The 16,110-nt window shown below is 42.0% G+C and overlaps 1 protein-coding gene across 1 annotated transcript; it reads right to left on the reverse strand.

Moving 5' to 3' along the window:
• Nucleotides 1-15,618, reverse strand: lhfpl4a (LHFPL tetraspan subfamily member 4a; the record flags this gene model as incomplete). Its single annotated transcript, XM_079242871.1, has 4 exons — nt 1-54; nt 742-758; nt 2,686-2,922; nt 15,213-15,618. The coding sequence occupies 4 exons, from the start codon at nt 15,616-15,618 to the stop codon at nt 1-3; spliced, it is 714 nt and encodes a 237-aa protein (XP_079098997.1).
• Between the last annotated feature and the right edge of the window lie 492 nt (nt 15,619-16,110).

A 16,110-nucleotide genomic window follows, 5' to 3' on the forward strand; every position in this document is an offset into this window, starting at 1 on the left:
TCAGTGGAAACGCTGAAGTCCAAATCTGAGATCCTTGTTGTCTCGGATTTCAATCTGCAGGAGAAACAGATAGAAGAGATGCAGGATCCTCAAGTCCAGTTTTAAATAAAGTCATGTAAAATGGGACTTTGAAGTATTTAGTCTGATATGAAGTTTTCATTTCATGTGGAAAAGAAAACAAACTGTAAGTTTTGTCGTATCAGGAGATGATTTCAGGTGAGGATTGGATTTCCTGTCTGTCATAAAGCTGGTGAAAGCTCGTTTAGGAAACCTAATCTGGTCTTCAGATGAACTGAATACAACTTTAGATGAACAACAACATGCCTCACTTCAAAGCTGAAGGCAAAACGCAGAAACTGTGTGAAAAACTAAGTTCCAGTGGAATTCAGAGGGTCGGCGGGAACCAGAATAAACTGTCATCATGCAGATGCATGATGCTTTCATCCGAAGCAGTTTGCATGAGAACTAACCAAACATGCATGCCCACAACATCCTGCAGGGCGTCGCCTCAACTTCCTGCTGATGACGCAGCTTCTACAAGCGGCCGGATTGTGGAGTCGCTGTCATGCATGTTGGTTTTTGAGCATTTGGATGAATAATAACTCAGAGTTATGTATGATGTACTTTTGTTCATTTGAAGTTGTATTTGTCAGATGGTAAGACCTGAGAGGACCAGATCATGTCCTGATACATAAAACCTTAGAAATGCAGGAGTAGGAAACAGGCGTGATGCGTACTTACTCGCGACAGAGTGAAATCTGCAAAACAGAAAAAAAAGACATTTTTAAACTCTTTGTCTCTGCATCCACAAAGACTGTCCTATGAGGACAGGTTTGTCCAAAGTCGGTCCTCGAGGATTGCTGTCCTGCATGATTTCAGCGTGTCCCTGCTCCAACACACCTAACTTAAATCAGTCGGTTCAACCCCTTATGAAGGTCTGTATAATGAGCATTGATTTGAGTCAGGTGTGTTGGAGCAGGGATACATTGGAAACCTGCAGGACTGTGGTCCTCGAGGACCGACGCAGGACAACCCCGCAGTAGGACAAGCTGAATTGTTGCAGTGTGATGGATGCAACTAGGAAAGCTGAAAGTGAAAATGCTAAGTTGGTTAAGTTGTGTTGGGGAGCAGGGCCACGCCACAACCACCTCCTCACCTTCTCACCTCCTCACCTCTGTCGCGTTCTCTTGACCTGACCCTCACCCATCCCTGCTCTCAGCATCTTCCATCTCCCTGACCTCTTCTTTCTCCTTCCAGCTAAACTTGGTCCTTCTTCCTTCAGTCTTGTTCATCTTTTGTCTTGGTTGTCCCTCTCTCTCTCTCTCTCTCTCTCTGTGTGTGTTGTTCCTCCTGACATCACTTATTCCCTTGTCCCTCCTAATGATCTTTTCTTTTTCAGCTCCATCTGAAGCCTGGTCACAAGAAGAAACTGAGACAGCACCCCCACCCCGAGTCTCCCTCACCTGGCTCGTCCAGCGCCACTCCAGATGTCTACTTCCCATCCTCCTTCCTTTAACATTCACTAAAGGGTTGTGGCATGGTCCTTGCTCTGGTGTTGTGAGGATAACAGCCGTACACAGCCAAGTTGATGTTGATTATCAGGCTATCAGACTCCTCTCTTATGGAACCAGCTCCCACCGTGGGTTCGGGAGGCAGACTCCCTCCACACCTTTAAGATCGAGCTGAAAACCTTCCTTTTTCATGATTCTTATAGTTAGGATATGAGCATCTCCTGCGTTGGAGTCTACATGTACGGGACCCAACTGTCCAGGTTATGCTCTTTGCTCTTATAGTTATGGGTAGTCTAGCCATCCATTACTTATGTGGCAATGGGGACCTGATGCACTGAGAAGTACCTCGCTCTATTTCTCTAATATATTAATGTATAAATATATGACAATATTGCTGTCTCTAACTTATTTCTCCTTTTTTCCCACAGGTCTTCCTGAATAAGTGCAGTTGTACATGTTGATCTGTCTTTCCTGTCCTCTCCACCCCAACCAGTCCAGGCAGATGGCTGCCCTCCCTGAGCCGGGTTCTGCCGGAGGTTTTCTTCCTGTTAAAGGGGAGTTTTTTCCTTCCCACTGTCGCCGCGTACAGCTCAGGATGGAGGATTGGATTGAAGTCATGACTCAATGCAATCAGTTGGTTTCTATTATAGGATATGTATGGATTGGCTTGAAATTATGTGTATGTAAAGTTTCCTGTGACAACATTGTTGTGAAGTGGCGCTATACAAATAAAGTTGAATTGATTAGCAGGCAGGGATTTTTATTTTCCTCATAATCAGGATGAATTTAACTCTACAGCTTTCTGCGTTTTGGTCATCGCATGTTAACATGAGACTATAAACAAGGTCCCTGATCTAAAATATACACACAGCTGCTTTTAACAATCCATTAATAACATTCAGGAATCCAGGAGTGTTACCTGACGTGTCCTAAAGCTAAAAATGCCTCTAACCTTCAACAATCCCAAAGGAAAAATTCATTTAGGCACCGTTCTCTGAAGATTGCATTTTGAGACATGGTGAAAACTCCCTGGAACGACCAGGAGGCCTCACAGATGTCCCCATTTTAACGTTTCACCACTGGGAATAATTTATGGGTCAATTTTCATTCTTCACTGCAAAATGATCCCCTGCTTTTACCACAGATACTTGTTTATGCTGCACCTGCTTCTCACCTCTGTTGTCGGTTCTTAGCTCCACCTGCAGAAAACTGCTCTGTCTGTTTCCCAACACGAAGGCCAGGAAGGAGAGGATGAGGGCGTTCAGGATCCCGATGATGGCCAGGATGTAGGTCCAGCGCACAGAGCAGTTTCCCAGCATGTACTTCCCCGTCTTTTCACCACACATGTCCTGGACCACCTCTGCATCCCAGCCATCTGGGAAGATCATGCAGCCCAGAACCAGGCACACAGCTGGAGAGGAGAGAAAATGAATGAAATCCTCCGTTCAGTCTGTGTTTGAACTTGGTGTGAGTCGTCCTAACAATCAGACCTAGTTAATGATTTGTTTTGTCTCCACGCTGCTAAAAACACAACCGACAAACCAGTCATTTCCTTCTCAAAATGGGAAATCAGCTTTCCTAGGTGAGGAAACTACAGTGGCCCTGAAGTGTCACAGCAAAACAAAAGCCACAACACAACAAGCCACAACAGAAGTGTTATGGTCCTTAAACAAAACAATATGGCTCAAGAATAGGAACCATGACATATAAGAGAGACCACCGCCAACAATCAGCATTTAACAATAGTTTATTAAAGGCAGAGTATGTAAGATATCAAGGCGATTCTTTCCACCACCAGGTGGCAAATACCAGGTCGTGAGCAAAACCACAAAACTGCTACCTCCATAAACGACCACAGGTTGGCAGTAATGAGCAAAACTCACCCCTCACCCCTCCTCCTCGCCAGCTCCAATGAGGGCAGGAATCGCTTGTGAGCTGTAGCTCAGAGCCGCTCTGCAATAAATGGGCTTATACTCCCCCTACTGGTGGAAAAAAAAACCTTTTTTTTTTTACTGGTCAGGAAACATTCAAGAAGGGTCTTTGTCATTAATTAAACTTGTAATTTAATAACGCATCAAATATGGACAGACTGGAACCTACATGTTTAAAAAACTATCTAATTATGATTGTAGTTATTTTTTTAGTTAATTTATTTTGAAAATATTGAAAATCTTACATACTCTACCTTTAAAGAAACCAACGGCAACCAAAGGAGGAGGGAGCCCAAACCAAAATAAGCAAAAGAAGGGAGCAGTCTCAAACCAGCCACACAATGGGCTGAAGGATCTGGACTGCTCCCCGAACAAAAAAGAAGATCAAACCAAAACCGAAAACTGGACTACCAGAGACCCCCAACTCTCCACCGGTTTACCAAAAAGGTAAACCGGTGGAGAGGTTGGCAGTGACCTCTGCCTTATGTCCATCCCACCACACCACTCCAGCCAATCACTGCAGAGGGAAACAAAAGACAATGATACACAGCGGAGGATGTTAAATAGACAGCTGACCATGGCATGCGCACAGGAAGGGATATTGCGTTTTATTATTTTTTATTTCTCATGACCACCGCAATGTAATTCACATCATATGAGGTTAGCAGCAACGTAACGTCACGGGAAGTCGGCAGTTTTCAGTCCTTACAGATGATAAGTGGGAGATTGTTGGAAAAGGCAGAGAGGTATATGAAACACTGATGGTAAAAAAAATTGAAATTAAATAAAAAAGTTTATCAATTTTAGTATTACCTATCTGTCTCAACTGTGATACGTACACTGATCCCTGAACATATTTAATTTCTCTGTATTGCATTTTACCATTTTTTTTTTTGTTTTTGCTGTGACACTTCAGGGCCACCGTAGGAAACTTTTGATGGTTTGTACCTCCATCAGTGCAACTCGGCGCACCATGCAGGTAAGACGGCGGGTTAAGTCTTGGGAATATTTAAATCATGACAAAACTGTGAATACGTGTTAGCATGTAGTACCACATATACATTCTCACACATACTGTGTATGTAACACAACAGTGTATACATGAGTGTTTCTGTATGAATGAGTGTGTCTGGTTAATATAAACACGTTTCTTCACTGCATTTCAGGGGTGTCCTTCAGGTTTTACATGTATACCTGCTCCAACACACCTGGCTTCCATTAAATGGATCCAACAGCCAATGAAGTTCTGCACAATGACTGATTCATTTCAGTCAGGTGTGTTGGAGCAGGGATACATGGAAAACCTGCAGGGTTGTGTCTCTTGAGGAGCTGGACTCCCCCATGAATATACTGAGATTCAGGTCATGGACGTGTCTTGGACATTCTTGTAACTTAAGTAAATAAAATGTTGGAAATGTTTAATCCTCAGTCCTGGTCGTCCAAGGTCGGTGCCCTGCAGGTGTTAGATGTTTCCCTGCTGCACCACACCTGGCTCAGACTCAAATTTGTGCACATCTTCATGTCTGGTTCTGCACAAGTCTGGTGATTACCCTCTGATTTATGTCAAGTGTGTTGGAGCAGGGAAATTTGGAGGACACAGGCCCTCGAGGACCAGGATTAACGTCCCTGGCTTAATTGCTTTAAAAAAATGAGATGATATTCAAGGTGTATTTCAGGGGCTGCACGGTGGTGGTGGTGGGCACAGTCGCCCCCAGCAACGAGGTTCCAGGTTTGAGCCTTGGCTTGGGGTGGGGGTGGGTACCCACATATGTTCCATGTGGATATCCAGTTTCTTCCCAAAGTTCATAATCTGCCTATGAACACCTTCAGAGCCAGCTAATTAATACAGGATTGTGTCTGTGTGTGTGTTTGGTGTGTGTAAGCGGGACCTGTTGGCCAACCTGTGCAGCAGATGGAGGGATAACAGGAACATATCTGTTCTGCATGAACAGAGGAGAAGGATGATGAATGCAGAGGAACCTTCCCATGAGAGGCAGTGCAACCTCTCTGTGTTATTTAGTGATGTTAACATCATAAATAGCTACGATAAAAGTTCTCTCTTAAATAGCCGATTTCTGTTATGGATCCAATGCCAACAAATGACAAGAGAAACGTTTTCTAAGTGTAAATCGTACACACTACTGTACTATTTACTAAGGTTTTGCCATAACCCTGTTGGAAATACATTTAAATGCTTCTAAACTCATAGAAATCAACCACACACACACACACACACAGCAGAACATCTGCTGGTTGAAGCTTGGTTCCTCCAGATGTTCTCACACCAACCAGAAATATGTTGAAATGATGATGCATTCATGGAAAATACATTACCCCAAAATATATCTGAAAACTGAAGTATTTGTTTGCCTTTAACAGATTTTCTTTCCTTTTCTGACAGGAAAAGATGTCAAAAAAATGTATGCATGTCTCTGTTTGTGTGTGTTTGTCTGTGTGTTTATGGTCCCTTTGGTGCCTCAGTAGTATCCTGGTGTGTTTAAAGTCCAGCTGATGCCAGGCTGTCCCAGACAGATGGGTCCCTGAATGCCTCATTAACTAGACCTCTGTTACTGTGAGAGCCGACAAAAGAAAACGGAAGTTCAATTCAATTCATGTCATGTCATGCTATGCTGTGTTATTTTATGCTATGCTATGCTATGCTGTGCTATGTTATGTTATTTTATGTTATGTTATGTTATGTTATGTTATGCTATGCTAAGCTATGCTATGCTATGCTATGTTATTTTATTTTATGCTATGCTGTTATTTTATGCTATGCTATGCTGTGCTGTGCTGTGCTATGTTATGTTATGTTATGTTATGTTATGCTGTGTTATTTTATGCTATGCTATGCTATGCTGTGTTATGTTATGTTATGTTATGCTATGCTGTGTTATTTTATGCTATGCTATGCTATGCTATGCTATGCTATGCTATGCTGTGCTATGTTATGTTATGCTATGCTATGCTACACTATGTTATGCTAAGCTATGCTATATTATTTTATGCTATGCTATGCTATGTTATTTTATGTCATGTCATGTCATGCTATGCTATGCTATGCTAAGCTACGCTATTTTACTCTATGCTATGCTATGGTATGGTATGGTATGGTATGGTATGCTATGCTTTGCAATGTTGTGTTGTTTTGTGTTGTGTTGTGTTGTGCTGTGCTATGCTGTGTTATGTTAGGTTATGTTATGCTATGCTATGCTATGCAATGTTGTGTTGTGCTGTGCTATACTATAGTATGTTTTGTTATGTTATGTTATGTTATGTTATGTTATGTTATGTTATGTTATGCTATGCTATGCTATGCTATGCTATGTTATGCTATGCTATGCTATGCAGTGTTGTGTTGTGCTGTGCTATGCTAATCTTTATTTGTATACAACACAAATTCCCTCATATTAACTGATGGTGGAAGCACAACGTGGAAGAGAAAATTTCTGGAGTAATTACTTCCCATCCATCTGTTCAACTTCCATTTAATACAAATATCTAATCAGCCAATCACATGGAAACAACCCAACACATTTAGTCATGTACACATGATGAAGACGACTTGCTGAAACTGAGCATCAGGATGAAGAAGAAATGGAATTTAAGTGTATTTGAACTTAGCATGTTGCTCTGAGTGTTTCAGAAACTGTTGATCTGCTGCTCCTCACACACAACCATCCCCAGAGTTCACACAGGATGAAGAGGTCAGTGGAGAATAGACAGACTGACATGAAGGGAACGGGGGTTCGACCGGGTACTAGAAGTTGGACATCATAAAGTAGAGGCTGGCAGAATATTAAAAGTATCCCTGCAACCTCTTACTCCTCCGAACTGGTTTGGCCTATTACCATGACAACTGTAGTAGGCATCATCCTCCCTGCTGCATCTGATTAACTTCATCCTCATCATCCTCCTCTTTCACTATCTATCCTTTATCTAGTTCTGTCAGCCTGGCTTTCCATCCAGCAGACCTCCTCTACCTCTTGTTCTCTCCTTTCACTCACTTTATCTTCTGGATTTGATTGTTGGTTAGATGATTAAAATCTTGCACTAACGTAAAAACACACTCAGTAACGCACACATCCATATCTTCCTGTAGCTCTGACACAAACACAAAAACAAACTTCCAAACTAATCTCTCTCTTCTTCCCACTTGATTGCTGGTCTAAATAGACGTAATGCCCTGTAACTCACACCGCTCTTTGAGAATATGAGACATGAACATCGTGTCCTGGTCAGCTAGAATGTCTTTTTCTATTCCAGCTGAAACCACATGACAGCAATGCACTTTGCAGAAATGATGTGGGTATTTGCTGCTCTGGGATGCTGTTTATGCCATTAAAAGGAACCAGTGTGAGATAATATCCCTCTGTGCTCGGGTGAAATGGGCCAGTTAAGTCAAAAGAAACACTGCGTTTCTGTAAAGGAGTGCGGGGATGTCTGCATGAACGGACGGCCTTCTCACAATAGTTAAATTATTTCACAAACTCAAATTTTATAGCCTTCATAAGCAATCCTACATGTGAATGCAGAGAGAAAGAATCACTCACCAGCATTCCCGACACAAACATTATACCTTATTAATTATTAAAAGCTAATTGTGTCCACTTCTGTTCACTCACGGAGCATGCAAACACTTAACCGCTCTTAAAACCCGTTGCTGTAGAAATGGGATGTCACGTGTTCTGTTTGGCCAGAAGGCACATACATGGTTCGATCAAAAGTAGACGCTTGAACAACTTTGCACTAAGTGTTTTTAGAAAGTCTGCAGTCAAATATCAATGGATGATTATTAATGAGTTAATATCAATGAACATCATGGACTTTTTCAGGTGCTCATGACCCTTATCATGGGTTAGATGCCTTCTTTTCTTCAGAACTGCCTTCATTCTTGGTGTCATTGATTCAGCATGGCTGTGGTGGTTGTGGAGGCCATTGGTGTACAGTGAACTCACTGTCATGTACATGTACATTAAGTCATGTAGACGTCTTGACTATGCCCACATAAGAAGCACTAACTTGCTGCTGTGTGATTGGCTGATTATATTTCTATGTTGAAGTGGACAGTGAGATTTATGTCCTCTTCCCGTTTCTCAGACCCAATGAGACGTTAATGAACACACAGGATGAGATGATGGACATGTTTCTATAGAAACATGAGGCACATGAGTACCATTTATTTGGCACCTCTGAGCCAATGTGTAGGAGCCATAATGTAAGTTTTGGTTGTTTGGGAATACGGTGATGTGTGCACACTTGATTGGCACTTGGGTGGAGGGTGTGTCACTTTGGGTGTGTATGCTGAGGGTACAAATAGTTGCACTCACCTGAGCGCACCCCTCGTCTTGGAGGATGTAGAGGTGAGGTGAGCTTGGGAGTGAACCTTTTGTTGACCGCAAATTAGGTGACTTATGTATCTAGTACTGCGTGTTGTAAGTTTGTTGTGTTAGCTGATTTATTTAGCTGTAAATATAAAAATTAAACAGACGTAAGATGGAGAACATGCAACTTGGTACGTGTTATCAATATTTCCCGTACTTAGCTTGCCGCGGCTGAAGAAGATGATGGTGTTTGACAATTAGCCGCAACACAGTGGATAAGACTTGAAGGAAGCATAAAAGGTACAGATATTGAGGGAGATGAATATTTTTAACGCATCATGCAGTATCTCTTCCAGCAGTCATGTCAGTATTAAAAGAATTTGGTTTTTTGTCAGGTTATAAAGTAAACATGGAAAAGACACAGGTAACACAGGTAACACACATTTAACTACATACCAGACTGTCAGAGAGCAATACAAATTTAAATGGAATTCAAAATCCTTTAAATATCTGGGAATAACTTTGTTCAAAAACTTAGGCGGATTGAAAACGATTAATTATATACTGCTGATTTTAAAAATAAAATCAGACGTGAATTAAATTGAGTTTCAGAGTGAAATGAGAAAGACTGCAGTGGCTAAAACACATCAGACAGGATGAAGACAGCTAACTCTGCTTTATCAGCTTGTACTTGCACTAAACAATGACTGAATGTTTTTTCTTTGAAATAGATGAAACACATTATTTATCACCAATGAGTTCCAGGTGATGTGTTGGAAGTTATGAGTGTAAATTGTTTTCTTCATTGATCTCTTTTAGCTGTATATTGATAATGCGAATGATCTCAGGGTGGTTAATCATCTGTTTATATTTAGGAAAGCAACAGGTTTGTAACTGATTAATAACGTTGGCTTATGCCAAAGAGTGATGACAGATGAGGGAACATCTGGAAATGGAAATCTGTGGATACGGTTCTTTTTAGATTCTTTTATCTGTACTGGGTTGTTCGGTGTTAGAAATACCAAGACCGATTCGAGAGAAAACACAGGATCAAGTCTGTTGGAGCCTTTGAAGTGTGTTTGGTTGAATTCATTGTTTTTGCCTTTACAGTACAATGCTCTTTGGCTTAACTGGGTTTCTCAATTTCATGTTATGTATGGTTTGGAGAACTTTTACTTTTACAGAAGAGATGCACCAACAAAAAGGTGAGAGTTTGTCTGTTGATGCTATTGAATAAAGAGGTAAGACTGAGTATAAACACAAAGTGAGGATTTGATTAATGGAGATATTTTGGTTTTATCATGATGGAACAGCTCCCAACCTCAGCACCCCAGCCAACGTAGCTTAACGGCCTGGACAATGGATCCCATCAGAGCTGTAAAGCTCAGATTGAAGGGAAGAAAGTTGTACGAGATGTGAGATAAAGGTAAATGTCATCAGCATATAGGCTCATTATGATAGAATCGGTTTAAATTCAGGCTGACGGCTGTGGCGAGTTGATGTATAAAAAAATAAAGAGTTAATGGAGATAATGGGTATCAATGTCTGGTACTGTCTTATTGTAAATGGTCAGTATTTTCCATCATTTGAACATGCTGAGTGAGTTGTATAATGTTTTAATCCAGTTTATGAAGCATAATCCAAACCTGACATGATTTAGGATGGTGAAGGGCGATACCAAGTTCAAGTCATTAATTTAAACCATGTGCGTGCTTTCTACGTACAGTATGCAGCACTTTTTCTCCACAATCGTACATTAGTAATAGTGGGAGGGCCACTAGTTTCCCATATTTACCCTTGGAAAGCCACTTCTTTAATACATCCAGACTCTACCTTGGTAAATTTGACTTTCTTGAGGGTTATAAGGCCATGACCTCATCAAAGATTACTGAGGAAGTATCTGCATCCAGGCACTGTCTGAATGACTAGCTGCGGTGAAACTCACCAGACAATGTTTGAGTTTTTAAATGTGACATATCTGGGACAGTGGGTGCAGCAACCAATATCATACCAACTGAACCGTATACTTACACACAAAAAAAATGACCTATTTGGCCATCAAGCTTTTGATTCTGCTGGGCTTCTTTGAGAAACCTCACACATTTACCAAGCATTTCTTTTCTAGGGGGATGCCAATCCGTTGGGGGACAATCTTACTGCAGGACAATGACAACAATTTTGCAAGACCAGTCAAGACTCTTTTTTTTTTCTATTTTCTTTTAAATCCCAAATATCAGCCATGGTCTGTTTAGAGGACGATTAAAAGCTACTGGACTTTTTGTTGTTGTTGTTTTTGTGTATGAAAAGCCACACTTGGCAACGCATCGCTGAGTTAACTGCAATAGTGAAGGATCTGCGGTTTAAACTAGGAATCCCCAACCCTGGTCCAAAAGCACTGGTGCCCTGCAGGATTTCCCAGTGTCCCTGCTGGAACACACCAGACTCAGACTCAGACAAGCTCTGCAAACGTCTGCTAAACACACACTGATTTGAGTCAGGTATGTTGCAGCTGGGACACTTGGAAAACCTGCCAGACACCAGTCCTCGAGGACCTGGATTGAGGATCTCTGGTTTAAACCAAGGATCAACAATCCTGGTCCTTAAAGGCTGATGCCCTGTAGCGTTTCAGTGTTTACCTGCTGCAACACACCTGATTCATGACCATTCACAGGCTAACGCAGAGTGACATCAAGCAATTTTATTTGTATCTGGTATGTTGGAGCAGGGGCCCTGCGATGGACTGGTGACCTGTCCAGGGTGTACCCTGCCTTTCCCCCAAAGACTGCTGGGATAGGCTCCAGCTTCAGTGTGACACTGAATTGGATCAAGTGGTTAAAAAAAATGAATGAATGAATGAATCTTTTACACCCCAGTCCAGACTCCTCATTCTTTCACCTTAATTTTCCACAACATAACCTCTCTTGTTTGATTTCTTGCTTGTGTTTTCTCACTCTCAGATGTAAATCGCTTTGGATAAAAGCATCTGCGAAATGACTGTAGAATAGAATAGAATAGAATAGAATAGAATAGAATAGAATAGAATAGAATAGATTGGAGGTCCTTTCTCCTCGGTCTGTCTTTGAACTGGGAGCTTACTGACTGAGGAAAACAAAGTCCCAACAATACCGTGCCCTGAGCTGAGAGGAGCTCTTTCTTCTCACTCTCTGTTCAGCGGAGAAAAAAAAACAACCCAGTGAACTGACAAAACATTCACATTTATTCACTAAAAAACAAAATCCTCTGTGAGTTGAAAACATCCCAAAATAGCCCATGACATTCATATATGGACTGTCTTTATATAATCCTTGGATTCAGCGGGAGCCTGGTAAACTCGTCATCAGCCCCGGAGCATACACCAACAGTCAGCAAGACAAACGTCTCAGGCCACTTTAGAAAATGGATAGTGACAGCTCATTAAAGCAAAAATAACCTAAACCATCACAAACAGGATTTTTATCATCCCTTCACCTCCTTCGCTCCACTGGTTTACAGTTCTGTTCAGAGCGGTAGAGCTTTAGTAGTCGCTTTAAGACAAGACAATGTGCAGGAAGAACATTTTATTCCTCCTTTAACTGAATTTGACCAAACTGTCCTTTATATGCATGAGATGCCAGACAATCCTTCGTGCTTGCCAGCCTACATAAGCTGATTGCCACTGGAAGATGAGTGTGTTTTCAACCCTGAGTCTCTGCCCACTGACTAGCTGCCTGACACAGCTGAAGGTATGGGCTGCTGCTGCCTTCCGGCCTGTGGTGCAGTACTTTCCATCCATCCATTTTCGGAACCACTTCATCTAATTTAGGTCCGCAGGAAGCTGGAGTCTATCCCAGCAATCATCAGGCGAGAGGCAGGTATACCTGGACAGGTCGCCAGTCCATGGCAGGGTGAAGTAGCTGATTGTGGCTCTCTGTAGCTCGTTTCAGACCCTCCCCTCCCATTGCTGGTATCTCTTTCATGGTGGTATTTTACCAGTGGCGATAAGTGCATGTGCTCCTAGAGCAATCCGGCAGGTTTTGGTTGTTTCCCTCTACCAACACAGCTGATTCAAATAAAATGGATCCAGCAGCTCGTCAACCTGTTTATGGATTTTGGTTGGGTGTGTTGGAGCATAGAGACAACAAAAACCTGCAGGATACCGGCCCTCGAGGACTGGAGTTTGACACCTGTGCTCCTAGAGGTTAGCTGGCGGAGTTTGAGCTGTTCGTCTCTGGTGTTTTTAGATTTTGCTGCCTGCTTCTATTTACACACACACTCTTTCTTTAACTGAAGTCAGTAAACTTTTGTCTGCATCATAGGGTCTCCAGGTCAGGCCCAGCGCCTCCTCCTGCAACCTTCTAGAGCAGCTAAGTGTTGCTGCAGCCGACACCGGCTAACCTGCGCTACCACCAAGCACACACTCTGCTGCTGCTTTGCTTTAGTTTCATCTTTGCTATTTTAGTTTGTTTTAAAACTGGTTTTACTGGCTGCTGCTGACTGGATCCCAGGAGGGACCTTGTTTGTGTGAAGCTGGAAACTATTTCATCTGTTTTAATGTGATTTTGAATAGATCTAACAGCTTACAAAGTTCTGTACTGTGACTCATTAATTTGAGTCAGGTGTGTCTGAGATGGCATACATTAAAAACCTGCATTATAAGGATAAGGATAAGGATAAAAATAAGGATAAGGATAAGAATACATTTATTTTTAACCCACTTTACATTTTAATCCAAATCTCAAAGTACTACATTAATATACATATAATCTGAATATGACTTTGCCTGTGTGGTTTCTGGTCAATGGAAGTCAGAGTTTAGATTTGCTGAGGGAAAGTCTGGATAATGACATTAAATTCTGCACAGTTTTAATGAATCTGACATGGTTTGGACTTTATGTGTCTTTAGTTCTGATTACCTGTTTTATTTTGTAGTTTTCCTTGTTTAGTTCCGTCATTTCTTATTTCCTGTTTTAGCTTCCCGTTCATTAAGTTCACCTGGACTCAATTAGCGTATTTATTACCCCTTGTTCTGTTTCACTGTATTTAAACCCCTTGGTTTCTGTTCCCACTGCTGGTTCATAGTGTTAGCTTCATGTGTTTGTCTTCCGGTCATCCCTGTTTTGCCTTCAGTTTAGTTCTTTAGGATTAAAGACGTCTTGGTTGTGCATCCTGCCTCAGAATCCTGTTTCAACGCATGTTGTTGAAGTTTTTTATTTTTTACACCACCCAGCACTAACCAGCATGTTCTTCCTTTGCCTGCATGGATGCTTGGTCCAGGAACTCTAGTTTTCCCCCGGAAGTCCATGAACATAGTGGGCTTACTGTTTATCATAATATTATATATTAAATCAGGTGTATGAGATGTTTCCATGAATCTGTCTTTGTCTTCTTGTCCGTTTTGTCTCTGAAGACACAGACAACCTGAATAAGTAAAAGATTTTCTAAAGGTCCACTTGCAGCAGCAGCAGCAGCAGCAGCAGCGATCTTGGAAGGAGGCATTGATACTTGTTCCTATTCCAGACCAATGCACAATTAGATACACACTCACATTTCCTCACACAGAAACACACACTCACCGTTTAATCTACTTTATAAACTGAAATCATACATCTATCCATTCATTTTCTTAACCGCTTTTTCCAAAGGGTGGCGGGGAAGCAGGAGCCTATCCCAGCAATCACCCTGGACATGCCGGCAGTAAATGAAATTATTATAAAACAAAATCTTAATGCAAATCAGTGCTCCAATCTAACCTCATCTTCAACAGAGTTATGAACAGTTTTATCTAAATCTCATAAATCAGGAGTTTATGTTCAGGAATCCCACAGTGATGATGATGGGAGACAGATGAAGGCTCCACCTGAACTCATCTGTTCAACATAAAGCCAGACGAACACACACACACACACACACACGGATGAGCATAAGAAACAGCCCTGCAAACATTAAGAGAACTCTCAGCTGTTTTACATCGAGGTTAAATATTTATTTGCTGCCTTTTATCAAAATAGTTCATTCCTGACACTGTAACTTTTATTTAATGCATTTTATCTACTTATTTATTTTCGTCATTAAAATCATTTGGTTTTTTTTAAAATGCATTTTGCTTTACAGCCTTTAATGTTTTATGTTTTTATGTCAAGCACTTTGCATTGTCTTGTACATAAAATGTGCTGTACTAAACTTGCTGCTGATATACTGAAACTAGAAGTACTGACCATCACATATTCCACAGTAAACTGTGATGCTGAGACAGTTTAACCTTGTCCAGTCTTCAGCAGATGCACTTTGCATCCTCTAGAACAGGTAAACACAGACTTTGCGTGATGATTTCAGCTTCAGACTAATAAATGGACAGGAGGGAAACATGACCATGCTTTGGGAAGCTCTGCTGTGTGTTTTGCAGCAGCTGTGTGCAGATGTTGTGCAGCAACCTGCAGACAGCATCCACACCCATCCTCCCTTCTTACCGCAGAGCAGCTGCATCCACGCGCACGTCTTGTAAACCGTGGCGGGGTTGCAGAAGAAGAAGAGGGCGAAAGCTCCGATGCAGCTGACGGTGAGCACAATGGACATAAACACGAAGAAAGAGGCCGCCTTGAAGGCTCCTGAAGGGATGGAGCTGAAGTACGAGACGCTGCCCTCGCAGAGGAGCTCCCGGTCGGACTTCCCGTTGCCCACGCAGAAGTGGAACAAGCCGAAGTGTCCAGCTTGGGGGGTGCTGATGCTGTCACCGATCCAGTACGGCTCGATGAAGACCACCACGTTGATGCTGGCCAAACAGATGGTGAAGATGCCCCACAGGATGCCGATAGTCTGCGAGTTCCGTATGTAGTTGTCATGGTAGATTTTAACGGCTTCTTGCGAAGGAAGCATTTTTTCTCCCACCCCCCCCACATCCACCAGCACAGCACTGACAGTCTGGATGTCCTGCTTCACCTGATCTCTGCTCTCTGGCCACTGGCGTAACAATCAGATTAAACAGGGTGATAATAATAATAATAATAATAATAATAATAATAATAATAATAATAATAATAATAATAATAATAATAATAATAATAATAATAATAACAACAAATCCTGTGCAACAAATGTCCAAAGATCCACTGATTCCACTGCTCTCACATTTCCCACATCCCCCCTCTGCCTCCCCTCAGATCACGAGTCAGTTCAGAGATGCGGCTGATCCCAGACCAGCCATAGACAGCGGCCAGAAATGGATGAGCAGCATTGCCTCCTGTCAGCGCCTCACCTCCTCTTCCTCCTCTTCCTCCTCACAACAGCTACAAACTGATGATGTCCACTCAGCTGTGCGTAAGAGGAGACGCGTCACCCTGTGGAGTTTCCCTGAGGTGATGATGATGA

This window comes from Telmatherina bonti (genome assembly GCF_933228915.1).
Source record: "Telmatherina bonti genome assembly, chromosome: 6".
Classification (NCBI taxonomy): domain Eukaryota; kingdom Metazoa; phylum Chordata; class Actinopteri; order Atheriniformes; family Telmatherinidae; genus Telmatherina; species Telmatherina bonti.